General features: G+C 34.7%; 2 protein-coding genes across 5 annotated transcripts; one reads left to right on the top strand and one right to left on the bottom strand.

The window, feature by feature from the left end:
- On the bottom strand, positions 1-1897 carry LOC114712273 (purple acid phosphatase 17-like). Its single transcript, XM_028896780.1, has 7 exons — positions 1775-1897; positions 1513-1669; positions 1309-1416; positions 1074-1198; positions 854-982; positions 367-434; positions 1-217 (listed from the first exon to the last, which is right to left on the bottom strand). The coding sequence occupies exons 2-7, from the start codon at positions 1667-1669 to the stop codon at positions 1-3; spliced, it is 804 nt and encodes a 267-aa protein (XP_028752613.1). The 5' UTR covers positions 1775-1897.
- Positions 1898-9430: 7533 nt separating this feature from the next.
- LOC114712291 (UPF0235 protein At5g63440) lies at positions 9431-14616 on the top strand. Of its 4 annotated transcripts, none has more exons than XM_028896801.1 (8): positions 9431-9525; positions 10078-10297; positions 11477-11591; positions 11930-12083; positions 12375-12471; positions 13566-13654; positions 14018-14086; positions 14340-14616. In XM_028896801.1, exons 2-8 carry the CDS (start codon positions 10183-10185, stop codon positions 14397-14399), a joined length of 699 nt encoding a protein of 232 aa, XP_028752634.1. In that variant the 5' UTR covers positions 9431-9525; positions 10078-10182; the 3' UTR covers positions 14400-14616. The 4 variants fall into 4 exon arrangements, with proteins under 4 accessions (XP_028752634.1, XP_028752633.1, XP_028752635.1 ...); XM_028896800.1 differs by having other exon boundaries at positions 10070-10297; XM_028896802.1 differs by having other exon boundaries at positions 9432-9525; positions 10117-10297.
- The last annotated feature ends 1869 nt before the right edge of the window (positions 14617-16485 follow it).

The raw sequence follows: 16485 nt of genomic DNA, 5'->3' as shown, positions 1-16485 counted from the left end.
TCAGATGGCGGAGTGCTGGGGCTTGAGCATAGTCCATTGATGAAGAATGTTGGCGGAGACGTCGTAGAATACGAGGTGGGCATGAGTCGGATTCACTTGTGCCGACATGAAACCTTGTCCATCGTACACGAATCTCACTATGTCCTGATCACTGCTTTCCTTCACATCTCCCCTCCACGCCTTCGACCCTGCCCCACTCGTTAAATACTCTATTGCACTGCATCCATCCATCCATTCATCAGTTTCATATCATCCATTAAATTCATGCTGTTTGATGATGAAATATATATAATCAGACTTTCAAAACCCTAACTAGGTTTTCGAAACAACAATAATGAATGATGATCTCTTGTCGGTTTTATATACCTATCCGCACTGCTTATATGTTCCAGACAGTGGTCGTGCCCATTCATGTACATATCAACGCCGTAGGCCTGCACCATATATAAATTAATTAATGCAGCCTTCAAATTATAAGATTCTACTTGTTAATTACTACCTCCGATCCTATTTATAAACCCTCGTAGACTATAAACATGGTACTACCTCCGGTCCTAATTATAAGACCTAGTTGACTAATTTGAGGAGATTAAAGAAGTAAGTTAAGTTAGTTATTTGTAATAAATAAGTGTTATTATTTCTAAAATATCCTTGCTAATTAAGTATATTGGTTAAAACTATCATTATTAGAATGACTATCTTGAAAAAAATGCATAAATATGAGAGATAAAATGGATTGGGTTCTTATAATTAGGACCAAACTAAAAATCAAACGGGGTCTTATATTGAGGAACAGAGGTAGTATTATAATTAGAACCAAAGATAGTAATTAATTAACACCTACGTCACAGACCTTGAGCAATGGATCCAGATACTTGACAAGCTCAAGAGTGTCACCGTGATGGCCAACACTTCTTATCGCGTGGTGACCCACCACGAATTTCCATGTTGCATTCGAACTCCTCAACGCCTCTTCTAACTCCTGTATGTACGTGTGTATGTATATATCTCACAGTTATGAATATATATTATGAATTAAAGCAAATTAATTAATGAATCATAGTTATAGGTACCTTAAGAAGGGTGGAGACATAAGCTTGCCTGGGAGACACGCCTCGCCAATCATAAGAATGATCTGTTTCAGTGAAATAGCTTTCCACAAACGGAGTCGTGTCAATAAAGAACATGTCAGCAATTCCTGTGCGTACAAGCAGTTCCAGTTATACATATGTCATCCACCAAAGCTTCTCCAGATTTATATACAACGTATACTTGGATCGATATATAAGTATATATATAGACAGAAACCTGCTTGAAGAATGAAGGATCTGAGGCAGATCCATCTTCGGTCAATTTTCCTCAACAATGGACTCAATTGTGCCAATGCGTCGCCCCTATAGTCATGATTTCCTAGAACTGTAATTTTATTAGACTCATCAGATGCAGAACCAGAAACGAGAGAGAGAGAGAGAGAGAGAGAGAGAGATTATATTAAAGCAAGTTATTAATTACCTGAGTACCATGACTTCTGGAGGCTCTTGGCAGTGTAAATGTCAGTAAATGATTGCACAAAAGCAGGATCAGTCACGTTCTTTAAACCATCGTCGTAGATATTATCTCCCGTCGACACCACGAAATCTATGTCCAGTTTCTCTCCTATCCTACCCATCTGTTTATTACCACGTACGATTCAAATGGACTAGTTACAGCATTAATCGTTCTTATTATGTCCGGTTAAAAAAAGAAAGAAAGAAGAGATTAGTTAGTTAAAAACCTCGGTGGCAACAAGGGATTGATTATATTCTCCTCTTCTTCCCCAGTCTCCAATGACCAGAAACTTGAGCGTTTCGTTACGTTTTGGATGATGGTGAAGCCTCTGAAGGCGTGCACCCACAGGCATCGCAAAACCTGCCAAGAACAAGAAAGCCGCTAATAAACGAACGTGAAGTAGTGCTGCCGGGAACGTCATGGCTACCTAATCAATAATGATTATCTCCGTTGTTAATTTCTCAGAGGGGTTAATATAAATGAAAGAGGTTTAGTGTAAGAGAAGGAGATTAATTAGGTAGCTTAACTTGTCAACGGATATGGAGGTATCTGCAATGGGAACATCACGTTTTGAGGAAACTGCTATTTATGGGGATTTCATAAGTTGGTGATCAACAAGATCCTTGCCCTAAATATTCTCTAAAAATTGTAGGCTCATTTGACTAATGCATGTTAAATATAGTAATTAAGCATGTGTTCAGTTCTGAATGGTGACTTTAATTATTACCAAAGTTTTTTCACCATCCCCGATCAAACCTGCGTATCCTCATTGTTGAAGTTATTATTAATTAACTACTTCATCTTCAGGTTGTCCTCCCATTTATCTTCTCCCTAGTAAAATTTAAAAAAATAATGGAAATAATATATTTATAAATCTTTAGGAAGCTATATTCTCAGTCATCAATATTAATAATGTGCCATTAAGCATGAACCCATAATACACGTATATGAGGTTTTCAACAACAAGATATAGACATGTTCGGGTTAGTATTTAAAAATATTAATAAGCACGTTTCAAATAAGTCGAGACAAAACTCTTTCCACATACTTACTTTGTATTTGTTAATTATGATTGAAAAACTACTTCTAAACTATTCCAAACGGGCTCATAAATATGTGTATGTGTGGGTTTGTGTGAATTAAAAAAAAAAAAACTCATAAAAATACCCTATCACCATTACCAATTGTGACCTTTCAGACATGTTCCCATGTTATGAAAACTATAGCTGTAAGGAACAGGGGACTGTTGTCTCTCTGGAGAAATTCTTACATACACTGGGAGTGTCACATCATTCCAACTCTGTCCAATCAAAACACTGTAACTCAGTTTATTTTTATCCTTGCTGGTACCCTGACTTGGCTAAAGCAATTTCTATATAATTTTTAATTTGAGAAAAATAAACCTCAAATTGACAAATGAAAAAACAAAACACACAGAATATTTTCATTTTCCCACGCCCATACTTCGACTGGAGAGATTGAAAGACTTGAACAGTTGTGCCCTAAGTGAGGTGGGAGAAATCAAAAGCGTTCAAGGAGCGTGCCCTACCCTAGCTTTGGAAGACCTTGCTACATCTTCTTTGTGAGCAGAGAGTTATGCCGGTAGCGAAAGATCGTATCATCAACAGAAAATCGTGTCACTAGTAGAGAGCCTTCCATCATGCCCCATTTTGCTTTTTCTTCTCCAAACTTTGTGTTGGGCAAAGAAGGTTTGATTCGTACTTGAGAAAGATTGTAGATTTTCTTAGTTCATGGAAGAAATGTGTTATTTGTGATAAGTTTTTTTTGTCTCCTGTTTCACCCTTTGTATTTGATCTATCATTGCTGCTCGAGGTTGGTATAATCCTTCTCTGTATTATTTTTCTAAACACTGAAAAGTTTCTGCATTTAGATTCAGTGATTTAGATCAAGTTTGATTCAGTTTCTGCATATTAAGGGAGCTATCTATCTTTTTATATTTGATCCCAAGTTTACTCTGTTTGTAGTCTATCCCAAATTAGCTAATGATGAAATAGTTTATTCTTAATGTAAATGAAAGCTTCTTGTGTTTCTGGTATTATATCAAGCCGTGAGGAACTGAAACTAACATTTGTAAACTCTCAAATATGAATTTGTTGCTTAATGTAGATATTCATTGGTTTGATTTTGAGCATTGTGGCTTGTAAACTATTGACCAACATTTGGAAATTGCCATACTGTGTGATTTTCATTTATAATTTTAGTTTTGTATTTTTATTTATTAATTATCATCATCATCATCATCATCATCATATATTATTTTTATAAAGGTGTTTAATTAACTTTGATATTGCATAGAATGGAAATAGCTAATCAACTAGAGTCAGATATTTACTTGGGGCAAATTGTAAATAATGAAGATGAGGCATATGCTTTGTACACAGAATATGCATATCAGTTGGGTTTTTCAGTTAGAAAATGGAAACAAACATATGTTACTGGAACTAAGAAGATTCATACAAAAGAATGTGTGTTCAAAACAAGGAACTAAATATTTGAATGAAGATAGTAGCACTTCATTTACTAAAATGAATGCAAGGACAAATTGCGAAGCTATATGGTTTGGTTTACTATTAAAGTGGATGGGTTATGGCAACTAACTAAATTGATTATTGAACATAATCATGAACTTGTAAAACAAGAGCATAGGTACCTTATGCGTTCTACTAGGAATATTCCTAGTGCTGAAGGTGACCCCATTAATTCCATGGTGACTACTACAATTAGAATGAAGGATGTGTGGAGTTATTTAAGTGAAGAAACACATGGATTTGATAATATTGGATTTTCCAAAAAAGATTGTTATAATTATGTCAACAAGCAAAAGTTGAAACTAATAGAAGCTAAGGATGGAAAAAGTTTCGTTAATCTCTTACAAAGTCATCAGGATGAAGATCCAATATTTTATTACAGTGTTCAATTTGATGAAGAATTACATTTGACAAATGTTTTCTAGAGGGATTGGAGATCAACAATTGATTATGATTGTTCTCGGGATGTAGTGGTTTTTGACACAACTTATCGTACAAATAAGTATGATTTAATTTGTGGACCTTTTGTTGGAATAAATCATCATTGGTAAAATATAATGTTTGGTTGTGCTTTTTTGATGAATGAATCAACAGAGTCGTTTGAATGGTTGTTTGATCAATTTTTAAAATCTATGGGAAATCGACCCCCACAAACTATTGTCATTGGTCAAGATGCTGCTATGGCTAAAGTGATTGAAAAGATATTTCCTAATACAAGGCATCGCTTATGCTTGTGGCATATATCTAAAAATGCCCCATCTCACTTGGGTTCTTTGAATTGTGATAGTGATTTTCTGTCATATTTCAAAAGTGTATGAGAATGTGTGGCTCAGAAAAAGAGTTTGAAATCGCGTGGGATGAAATGATTGGGAAATTTGAGCTCAACGACCATAAGTGGTTGAATAGAATGTATACAATTCGGCATAAATGGTCAACTGCATTTGGTAAAGACATATTTTCTGCAAATATAAAATCTTCTCAAAGGAGTGAGAGCAATAACAGTGTTTTGGGAGAAATATCTACAAAAAAAAAAAACCTTCTCTCACAGGGTTCTTCTTAGCTTTTAAAAAGATAGTAGAAAAATGAAGAAGCTCTGAGGGTGAAGAGGATTTTCACAATAGTAAATCCATTCCTTCATGTGCTATCAATAGGAACAAGACTTTATGCCATGCATCAAAGATTTATACTAAAAAAATTTTCAAATTGTTTGAGAGGGAATATTTGGATGGAGTAGGGACTTTATTTAAAGAGATTAAAAGAGAAGGAGACATCTTTTATTATGAGCTGTGGCTGGATGGAAAAGAATCAAAGAGGTGGGATGTGCCATTTAATTCCTCTAATGAGAATGTTACTTGTAGTTGCAAGAAATTGGAATCTATGTTTATTATTTGTTCCCATGCATTGAAAGTTTATAACATTAAGTGTGTAACAAGGGTACTAGATAAATACTTCTTAAAGCGATGGTCAAAAAATGCAAAGTTTACTGATTGTGAGCATAAAGAAAAATATGCAACTAGTAAAGATCTAAAAATTGTGTATCACAATTCTATTATGCGTTCTTTTTATAACCTTGTGTTAGCCTTACAAGATCACAAGCAAACCCAAGATGTCATGTGGGATGTTATCAACAATAGATCTCAACAAGTTCAAGAACATCAACGTGATTTGAATAAAAACAACAACATGGAAAAGAATAAAGAAATCCATGGGTATGCAAAGATAAATACTTCATTTTAAAGCGATGGTCAAAAAATGCAAAGTTTACTGATTGTGAGCATAAAGAAAAATATGCAACTAGTAAAGATCTAAAAATTGTGTATCACAATTCTATTATGCGTTCTTTTTATAACCTTGTGTTAGCCTCACAAGATCACAAGCAAACCCAAGATGTCATGTGGGATGTTATCAACAATAGATCTCAACAAGTTCAAGAACATCAACGTGATTTGAATAAAAACAACAACATGGAAAAGAATAAAGAAATCCATGCCACCATTCAAGATGCATCTTAAGTATGCCAAATTTTCGATCTCCCAAAAGCAAAGCCAAAAAAGGGTGGAAGTGGTAGTAGAAGAAGGGCCATTTTGAAAACAACGAAAATCAAGTAAGATATTAATTTTATAAATCCTTGTATATGCCCATATATGAGTGGTGTGTTTCTAAATTTCAATTTTTTGTAGAAAAACCAAAAAGGAGTGGAAGATGTTGCTTCAACTGCACCAGAGCAAATTTCACATTCCCAAAGCTTTGATTACACATATCCAATGGTTAGTACCTATGCTTACAAGATTAATAAACACTATAATTATTTTTTAATTATTCTTATTGAATATATTTGTTATATTACAAGTCAATACTACTCAAGTTGTTCGGAGTAGTCATTCTATGATCCCACATGCTTTTTATGGTACTTGGAACGTTAGAAGTCCATTTCATATGATTGACACAAGCAACAATTTAAATCAAGTATAAATCAACTAGTTATATTATTTTCATGTCAACATCTTCTTAAAATATGTTAATTAATTATATTATTTTTAATATATTTTAATTCATTTTTAGGAAGCACATTCATCGGCTTGGAGACCACCAACTATGTTTACACAAAACCAATAGTTTGCCTTCAATCCTCTTCAAGTAAAGCAGATGGAAGAAGATTTTTTTTTTTTCAGGCTTTATTTTTGTATATTTTGTGTAAGCTGGCCGATTTTTTGTTCCCAACTATTTTGATGTATAACGAGGTTATATAAACTGGATGGTTTTTTATTCCTAGCTCTTTTAATACAATCATTCCCAATTTTTTTTTAGAGCATTCCCATTTTTTTTCAAATCAATGTAAGCATTTCAGATGGTGAAAAAGAGGCCACCTTGTGTTTAGTTATTACAGAGACTTTATGCTAAAAACATTGTCTAATGGTAAAATACTTAATTTAATTAGCTTCTCCCTTTAGATGATTTATCTATTATGTTTTATTTGCAAGTATTCAGTAGGTACATATTTGTAAGTTGCTTAGATTTGGAACAATCAAAGAGATGAAATTTTCGAGCCTATATAAAAAAATTATCATGTGTAAAGTTAATTTCTTGCCTAAATTTTTCTCAATGTCCAAATCTAGTTCAACCCATTCATTCAAACACATCCATGAGTTGCCATACACAAAATCTGTGACATTCTAGCTCTAGTACCAAGATGGCTACTAGATTTTCCTCCCCACAGTTCATACGAGAATTGCAATAAATTAATTAAGGAGAGGACAAATGGTGAGTAGTAGCATTGAGGAAAATAGGAATGTATTGCAACATCTATTCTCATTGCAATTACATGGAAATATGATACAAGCCATAATATTTTCGATTATAGAAATACAACAGTGTCTTCTCATATGTCAAATCAAATTTGCTACTCCAGAGTGCAGAACTTGAAGCTGCTGTTGCTACCACCAAATTTGTTGTCAAATAATCCAAAAAGATGAAAAAAATTCTCAAAACTACTCCACTTTCACCGTCTTCAGATACAATGGATTACAATAACCTACAAAACAACTATTATATCCCTAACTTTACACCTAACTAGAAGATATCAGGTCAACATGATGTCTTGAGACTAGCTGCGTATGTGCATATTGTTACAAAAATAGTTTGATGGCAAATGAATGTTTTATCTCAGTCAAGTGACTTTACAAGGTGCCCAACTTTCTGCTTGTGCCTGGTACAATTAGAAACAAATCTGAACGAAAGGCCACATCCCTCAACCTTGCAAGGATAGCTATATTTCTGATGACAAAAATATTCCTTCTGTTCTGTTTATAGAGCCAAATAAAAGAAGCCAATTTAAATTTTTAAGGATTGATACAGCATGATTGAGTATGGCAAAATAATATTAGAAAATTTCAAATATATATGTATTTAAGATTGTTTGAATAACTTCAGGCCAAAAAAGAATGACCAAATAACTATAGTGCTAAGTAACAACAAATGAAATATTCCTTTTCTCTTTCAAAGAAATGCACTTATGTTTCAACATAGTCATGATAATGCAACCAAAATAGCTAGCAATAAATGCTAAAGCTCAAGTTTATCAACTGAAATATAAAGTTGGAAATAATGAACATATCACAAAATAATTGCATCAAAGCACATATCAGTTGGGTTTCTTTGAAATATAAAGTTGGAAATAATGAATTTATCACAAAAAAATTGTTCCAAAGCATAGGCCCATGAATTGGAGAAATTATGAATAAACATAAAACTCAAAAACCTCAAAAATCTAGTTTTAGATCTAGCCTTAAAATCGCTGCCTCTTCTATCAATCAAACTTGAAACTAAAATTTTTGTAGGGTTGTTGATGAGGAAGCGACGTCGAAGGAGGAGAAAACAAAACTTACAAGTTGTCGTTATGAGAAAGGATGAGAGTGGTTGTGGTTCTCATGGTTTTGGTTGAGCATCTAGTCACTGACTACAGGGGAATTGCCGCTGCCACTGCCGCCGCCTGTGGTTATGAGAAAGGATAAGAGGTGTTTCCTTCTCATGGTTCTAGTCGAGTATCTAGTAACCAGCCATAAGCTGTAGAAGAGAGGGCAAAGGGGTTAGGGACGAGCTCCTCTACAATGAAATCCATTTCCCTCTTCAATTTCATTTTGGGTGTCCTTTTTCATTTTAAAAAGTTTAATTTTTTTTCTTTTTTTGTTTTTCATAAATTAGTCAATCTGCCAGTTAGAATTATAAGTGTTTTTAAAGGGGAGCTAGCAACCAAGTCAGGGTGCCAGCAAGGATAAAAGCAAGCTGAGTTACTATGATTTGATTGGACAGAGTTGGGATGATGTGACACTCCCAGTATATGTAACAATCTCTCCTCTCTTTGATGTTCAAGGATATGCTCTCTTACTATTAGTCTATAACATATGCCAAAATTCTAATTTCTATCTCATTTTTATTTCACATGTTCCTGCATCACATATTGTTCAAAATATGTTTATTAAATTTTTCTACCATAGCTAATTTTGTACTATCTTAATGTTATGAATTTTTTTTTGGGGCAACCAAAATGATTAAAATATAGATTAATCAAATAGAATTAATTCACGGATAGAAAAATATCAACAAGCATACAGTACAAGGAAATAAATAGAAAATTATTCAAATTACTTATAAATTTTTAACATCTAAAATTTAGATTAAAAATCAAATAGAATTATGGAGACGAATGATCTAATTCTTTTTCAAAATGAAAAAAATGTTAATCAAGCAATTTTATTTTCCGAAAACCAAAAAACTTGGAAAAGGAGGAACTGGTCCACCTTTTCCCGTTCGCATCCTTCGTACAGCCCCGAACCTGTGACGACCCGATCCACCCCCGCCTTCCTCTCAGGCCAGCCGTGCCCCCCATTCTCTCCGCACCAGATCTGATCCGTCTGTCTTCTTTCTTGTGGTAGGTGGAATCTTGGTTCCACATCGTGTATTTGTTATCTTATTAATTTCCTTTCTTCGTCTTAATTCCTGATTGAGGTTGGCCGGCAAAAAGTTTTCACTTTTTTTTTTTCCCCCTGTTTTTCGGTTACTTAATTGTTGTGTGGACGGGCATGACTATTGGATCAGCATTTGGTGCTTTTTACTGAAGGGATAGCGCTTGTATTTGTTTTCCATGCCTGTGCGTTGATGTCTTAAGCAACTTTTGCTCCATCTATAGGAGTGGCTCTTATTTTCCATACACTTTTGTTGCTTAACTTCTTGCCAATGAAGGAGGGTGTGGAGAACTGAGTTTAAAAGAAAATGAAGGAATTTGAGAGTATGGAAATTCACAGATTCGTCTATTAAGCGCACTTTTATAACACAAATGCAACTTACTAATTTTGCAATTTCAGTGCGTATATCTTCCTGATATATATGATATGGATATATAGACTTAATGCTTCAGTGTTATTTGGTCTTGTTTTCTCCAGAAGTTTAAAATTTAAACTTCAAATTACTTTTAGTTGTATAGATTCCTGTATTGAAAGGAAAGACAACTTGAGTCTTGAAGAGAAAGCATCGAAAAACCTGCTTCAACTTAAGGTGAGAGAAGCGAGGAGGAGGTGAAGTTAAAGAAATGCCAAAGAGGACAACACATACATACTCAAGTGAGGATGCAGCTCCAGAGGGGCCAGATTCTGATCTCTTTGTCTATTACTGCAAGCACTGTGGATCTCATGTTCTCATAACAGGTTATCCCAAAACTTAATTGCTTGTGATTGACGCTCAGTATTTCACCGTTTAAGTGATAAAGTTCAGTTCGTGCACCCATACTATCAAACGCACTGTACAACAATTTTAATGGCAAATATTTTAATATGATATTATTCAAAGTTCAAGCTCCCCTCTGGCCTTCCAAAATCTAAAACTATGTTAATTGAAAGAATTCAATATCCGATCTATGTTAAGTGCGCTGGTTAATGATAATTAATAATTCTACCGGTCTAGTTGAATTGACATAGTATATTGTATCTTGCTAAATAGACAAATTTTTCCTCAGTGCTTTGTGGACTTCTAATCCATCATTCTGGGTTTTTGCTTAAGATATCCTGAGCTGTCTGTTATTTGCAAGAGAAATTATTTCCACTTCCCCCTTGTTGAGTTGGTTAATTATTAATTAATAATAGCTTCTTTTTTTAATCATTATATGGATTGTTGGGGCTTGGTACGTATCAGAGATATATACTGAAATATCTTATACTTGAATTGAGTACAAAGTAGAGGACAACCGAGGTGGACATTCCAAGCTATGAAGTCTTAAGGATGGTACAGTGCAATTCTTGCATGCTTCTATCTTCCAATGCCTGATACTTCCCCAAACGGCTTTCTCCTTGGCAGCATTGTTAGATAACAGATTAACACACATGCGAACACACATTATATGATGGAGAAACCAAATGCACTCATAAAATATAAGCATCCCAAGAAAAGAAGATAAAGGGCTAAAATTTTAGAAGGTATCTCATTACTTGGACAAATACCTGACTGGTCACATAATAAAGCCTTTTTTCCTGCTTATTATGAGCAATTAGACTCTCACCTAGAAAAAAAGGTTCTTAATTTGTGTAAAAGTTAAATGGGAAAAATGAAAAATGCCTCCCCTTTAAGTGTTAAAGTAAATTAGAACTAAATTGACTATTTACTGATGTCCTCAAACTTGTGGACAAGCCATTATCTTTTATCTTAAAACGCCCGTCATAACTTAGTCATTTTCTTTCCTTAAAATTTAAGTCAAAATCTGGGAATTGGAAATTTAGACTTACGTACATTTCATGTCTTTTCATGTTTCCTGGTTTGCTTTATAACCTTCTCCCGGTAGCAATTTTATATAATCTAGAGAAGTTCTTATGCTAAAGCGTATTTGTTATAAGATACCCAATTGCAGAAAATGCCAAAGAGGAAGACCGACAAAGCTTATGTATTGGACAAGAAGAAACATCTTGCCAGACTGAACATAAATGAGGCAGGAAAAGTTCTCTTAAAACGGTATTGATCATTTGACGAGTTTATGGACCTTTCACATTGCGAATTCTTTCCAAAGCTTGGGAAGGCTAGATTTCTATTTTTACTCATTTAAGAAATGTCAAGGTGAATTGGTGAGTTTTTTTATTAAAATTGAAATTGATTTTGTTAAGTTGAGAGTCCAAAATTTATGAATGGGGATGGCAAGAATTCCCGTGTAGGTACAGATCTCGTGAAAGTTCCCAGTATGCAATTCTCTTTATTTCTTATATTTGTTTTATGCAATTACACTTTGTCTGTCTTATACAAGTTTTGAGGAGCTTGCTGCAGATATTCTGATATGTTCTGTCTTTCCTTTACAGTGGTGAAGGTAAATTGGAAAAACAATTTCGGATGAATTGTCTGGGTTGTGGTCTTTTTGTCTGTTATCGTGCAGAAGAAGATCTGGAGAGTGCATCTTTTGTTTATGTGGTTGATGGTGCACTCAGTACTGTTGCGGCTGAAACCAATCCACAGGTGATAGAACACTCGCAATAAATCCTTCTGGCTCCTTATTTTGAATTTTTGCGGAAGAACATTTCATCAATGTTGACAATGCCATATTCAAGGCGTATAATCTATTCAATTCCTGTAGATTTTCTTGCATCATTGCCTGATTTAGATGTTAAACTTTCACTTTTTTAAGTTATGTATTGTGGAAATTGTATATTTGCAGGGTGATTGTATTCAAATATGTTGTGAATTTGAAGTTTTTTCTTAACTTCAGATCTTCTTCCTATGTAATTTTCTGTGATATGTTTTCTCTAGGATGCGCCAGTGCCACCATGTATATCTCAACTAGAAGGAGGGCTTGTGCAGATAGCTATAGAAGTTGAAGATCGTGCACAGCGTTCAGCCATCACAAGTAACCTTTGTTTTTTTTTTATTTTAAAAATCATTTGGTTCAATTTTCTCTTTATTATTTGAATAGTATTTATGATCTTTTATTTTTCAGATTATGGATTGTTCCTCGCAGCTATTTTTTTTTAATTTGGAATTTAGTGGAATCTCTTTATAGATTGAATTGATCTAGGAACTCTCCTGTGGCTATCTGAATTGGGTTAATCTATTACCCTATTCTCTTGTTCATGGATGGATGGCCGCCATTTGATTGATGCATTATGAGTAGGTTGAGATGCCAATTCCAATAGATCACTAGAGTAGTAGACCTAAATAGCAAAATTATGTAAATATAAATTGCAATGAGGCGATTATAGTGTGGAGTCACATTAATTCCTTGGTATAATGGGTTTGTATTAGGTATCAGCTTGAATATGAGCACAGTGAATGATCTCGAGAGGGAAATTTACTTAATTTTGTGGAATTGCCACTAATCGCATTGAGAATTGTTGCTTAAGATCAGTCACGGGATATTTAGGAGTGATAAAGGATTCCGGGCTCCATCGTTTTCTCTTCATAGTTAATCCTTCACTGGACAATTGTTGTCTTGATTTCATGCTGGCAATTTTCTTTTCAATTGATCACTTAGATGGTTCTTTTTGGTAATTGGAACCTTGCCTGAGAGAACAATACTCTCTTTATTGTTAAAGTGATTTATACACTTGTTGAATTAGTGCAACATTTTCTTAAAATATTTATGCTTCAACCAACAACTTTAAAAGTAGCTCAAATTACTTCTATTGCAGCTTCTTCTTGTACCAATCTTATTGAACAACACAAGCATAGAGTTGCAATTTTGTGTGCATTGTGACTCGCATATTTCAAATTGTCAATAAAGCACATGTTTGGAGAAGAGTGAATGCCTTTCAACTGGAATCGCCCACCAAAGTTCATGCTTAAGTAAATCAAGAAGAATATAAGATATTACAAGTAATTCGCCCAAGAATTTGTTCTTGCATGTTTTTGTGTGATTAACGAGTGTGAATCTGTTTTACTAGTTAGTTCCTTGTAAGTCCACACAATTCGTGGGAATTAAAATCATTCTGCCATGTTTGTTAGGAGTGAATGCTGATGATGTTCGAGTCACTGTAGCGGCACCTGCTGCACGCGGAGAAGCTAACAATGAACTTTTGGAATTTATGGGCAAAGTAAATTATTTGTCTGCCTTTGTAAATCAAGAAGAATATAAGATATTACAAGTAATTCGCCCAAGAATTTGTTCTTGCATGTTTTGTGTGATTAACGAGTGTGAATCTGTTTTACTAGTTAGTTCCTTGTAAGTCCACACAATTCGTGGGAATTAAAATCATTCTGCCATGTTTGTTAGGAGTGAATGCTGATGATGTTCGAGTCACTGTAGCGGCACCTGCTGCACGCGGAGAAGCTAACAATGAACTTTTGGAATTTATGGGCAAAGTAAATTTATTTGTCTGCCTTTTGTTTTCTACTCTTTCTCGGTCTCTGCTCCTCTGTTCTTGCTTTGGACTGAAGAATATACATTTTGTTTACAGGTGCTGGGCTTAAGGTTAAGTCAGATGACTCTTCAGAGAGGATGGAACAACAAGTCAAAGCTTCTTGTGGTGAGTTAAATAAGTGTCTTCATTCAAAATGAAGGGATTGCCATAATGTAAATTTGCAGAAATGTTTTCTTTTCCATCAATGCTAGTGCTTAAGTAGTCATATTTAACAAGGAATCTGAATCCTCTCAAGTGAGGGCCTCGCGTAGTATTTGTTTCGAACAAGGCTTTGTCATGTGAGTCCCTTACACGAGGGATATGGATTCAGATGTTTTGAACAAGTGATAAGCGAGCTATATTGATTGCTGTTCTTCAGGTGGAGGATTTGACTGCTAGACAGGTGTATGAGAAACTTTTGGAGGCTGTGCAACCTTGATGGTGTGGTTTGGACCAACGGTCATGCTTTTGGCACACAAGTCATAACCATTCTCACGCATTTGACCTGTGTCGGGAAAAGACTGCATTTTATTTTGCTCATAAACTGGGCTAGCTTGCCCATTTTTGACAATATTACTTGTCGACTGATGCTACCAAATATTAGCACCGTAAGTGTACGGGCCGTGAAAATAGAAAATGGTAAATCAAGATCGATCTCAAGAGAACTCAGTTAATAGTAATTAGGTAATAAAAAAAAATTTCATTTAAGTTGAGAAAATCAAGATTTAATGAAATTGAGTAAAAGGAAATTAAAATAAAAAAAAATAAAGTTTTTTCAAATTACTAGAGCAAATATTAAAAAGACTAACTTAGAATTACCAATCCTTTGCTAGTTTTCTGAATATTGTCCATTGAATTGCTTAGTTTTAATGTTAATTTTGTTAATCTAGAGTTTTAATTAGCTACAAGTGCTTAACAGTATGTTTTATAACCATCATTAAATAAATTATGTATTCTCTCATGTAATTATCTAAGAGGTTAAATAATTTGATCTCACTTATTAACAATTATATGGGACAATGAGCTATGTTTCTATCTTAATTAGAAATTAGATTATCATCTAATCTCATATTATTTAATGAGTTTAATCAAAATCTTTTTTGTCAAGAAAAACTTTAATTCTCAAATTAATAATTAATGTTGGCCAAGTCATCAAATGGATAACAAAGAATAAATTAAGTAATCAAAATTTAACAATTCAGTAAAAATAAAGCGCAATCCACTGATAAAAACACACTAGCCATGCCTGACTTCGAGCAATCTCAATTCAGCAACAACAAATTCGAAACAAGATGACATAATAAAATGGAAGAAGAATATAAACAACGGAATGAATGAACTGGATGATGGAATGATGGAAAACGAATTGAATGCGAACTGAATGAGAAGAGCCCAAGGCTCCAACAATGCAGTCTCTTCCTTCTCTCGCCGGAAGACCGCCTCTGATCTGCTCCTCTTCAGCTACTCCGTCGAGCTTTCTCCGAGAAGGAAAGGAAGAACATCAGCTTGCTCGCCCTCGGTCTCGGTTCACTGGCTCAGTCCGTCGACCTCGTCCATTGGTCCAGAGAAGAAGAGAATGAAGACTGAATGGCCGTCCCTCTAGTCTAGAACCAGCGTCGGCGACCTCTTCTCGTCTTTGATCTCCTCCGCTGAACCTGTCGACCAGAGCCCCCAAACCCGCGGACGAAGAAGATCGAAGGAGATGTTGGACAGTCCGAAAATGCAGCCTCCGTTCCCAGAACTCAACCTCCCTGCCTCCCTCGTTCAGCCGCCTCACTTAACGGTGTCGGCTTCCTTCGCGAGAAGATGATACAGAATAGTCCTCCTCCTCTTGAGTTTCGGCAGCCTTTCTTCCCTCAAATCAGAACCCATCCCTCCTCCTGTGCAAACGGTGTCGTCTATGGATGTCGAATTCCCAAAATTCCATTCCCCCCAGGCCCCAACGGTGCGATCAGTTTCAGCTGAAAGGAGGAAACTGGAAAACTGGAAAGGAAGGAAACTGAAACGAAAATCAAGTAAATAAAACTGTAACAAGATAATAAGATAAAATAAAACAAGATATTTATAAGAAAATCCTCCAAATAATACTCAAAATTAAATCTTCCAATTTAATTTTTAAAAATCTCCCAAAGTACATTTATAACTCTCTAAAAATCACTTGAAATATTCTTGAAATATATTAAAAATAGAGAGTTATTATCGACTTCAGAACATCTAGTCATTCAGATGTCTGGGGACCATTGTTTTTATGTATTTTTAGATTTTTGCAGTAATGTTTCATGTATTTAAGAGAGGTGATCCAAGAAAAATTTTGATTCTATCTTATGCTGATTTTCTTTGTTTCGCTAGAATTCTAATAATGTAATATGAAGCTTGGAAATATTATTGCTTTTTCACAAAGGAAGAAAGAATTAAGTTATGTCAGTCCAATAGCTCATCCCCGCGATCAAGTTACATGTTTGATGCATTCCTTTTTTTATTTGGCATACAAGAGTGCTAAAGCCCAAAAATAAAGAAAACTAAGG

Source organism: Neltuma alba, unplaced genomic scaffold (genome assembly GCF_004799145.2).
Source record: "Neltuma alba isolate B1F8T4 unplaced genomic scaffold, ASM479914v2 tig00011342_pilon, whole genome shotgun sequence".
Taxonomy (NCBI): Eukaryota; Viridiplantae; Streptophyta; class Magnoliopsida; order Fabales; family Fabaceae; genus Neltuma; species Neltuma alba.
The sequence above is the reverse complement of the archived record's forward strand: the minus strand, read 5'-3'. Positions and strand labels throughout refer to the sequence as shown.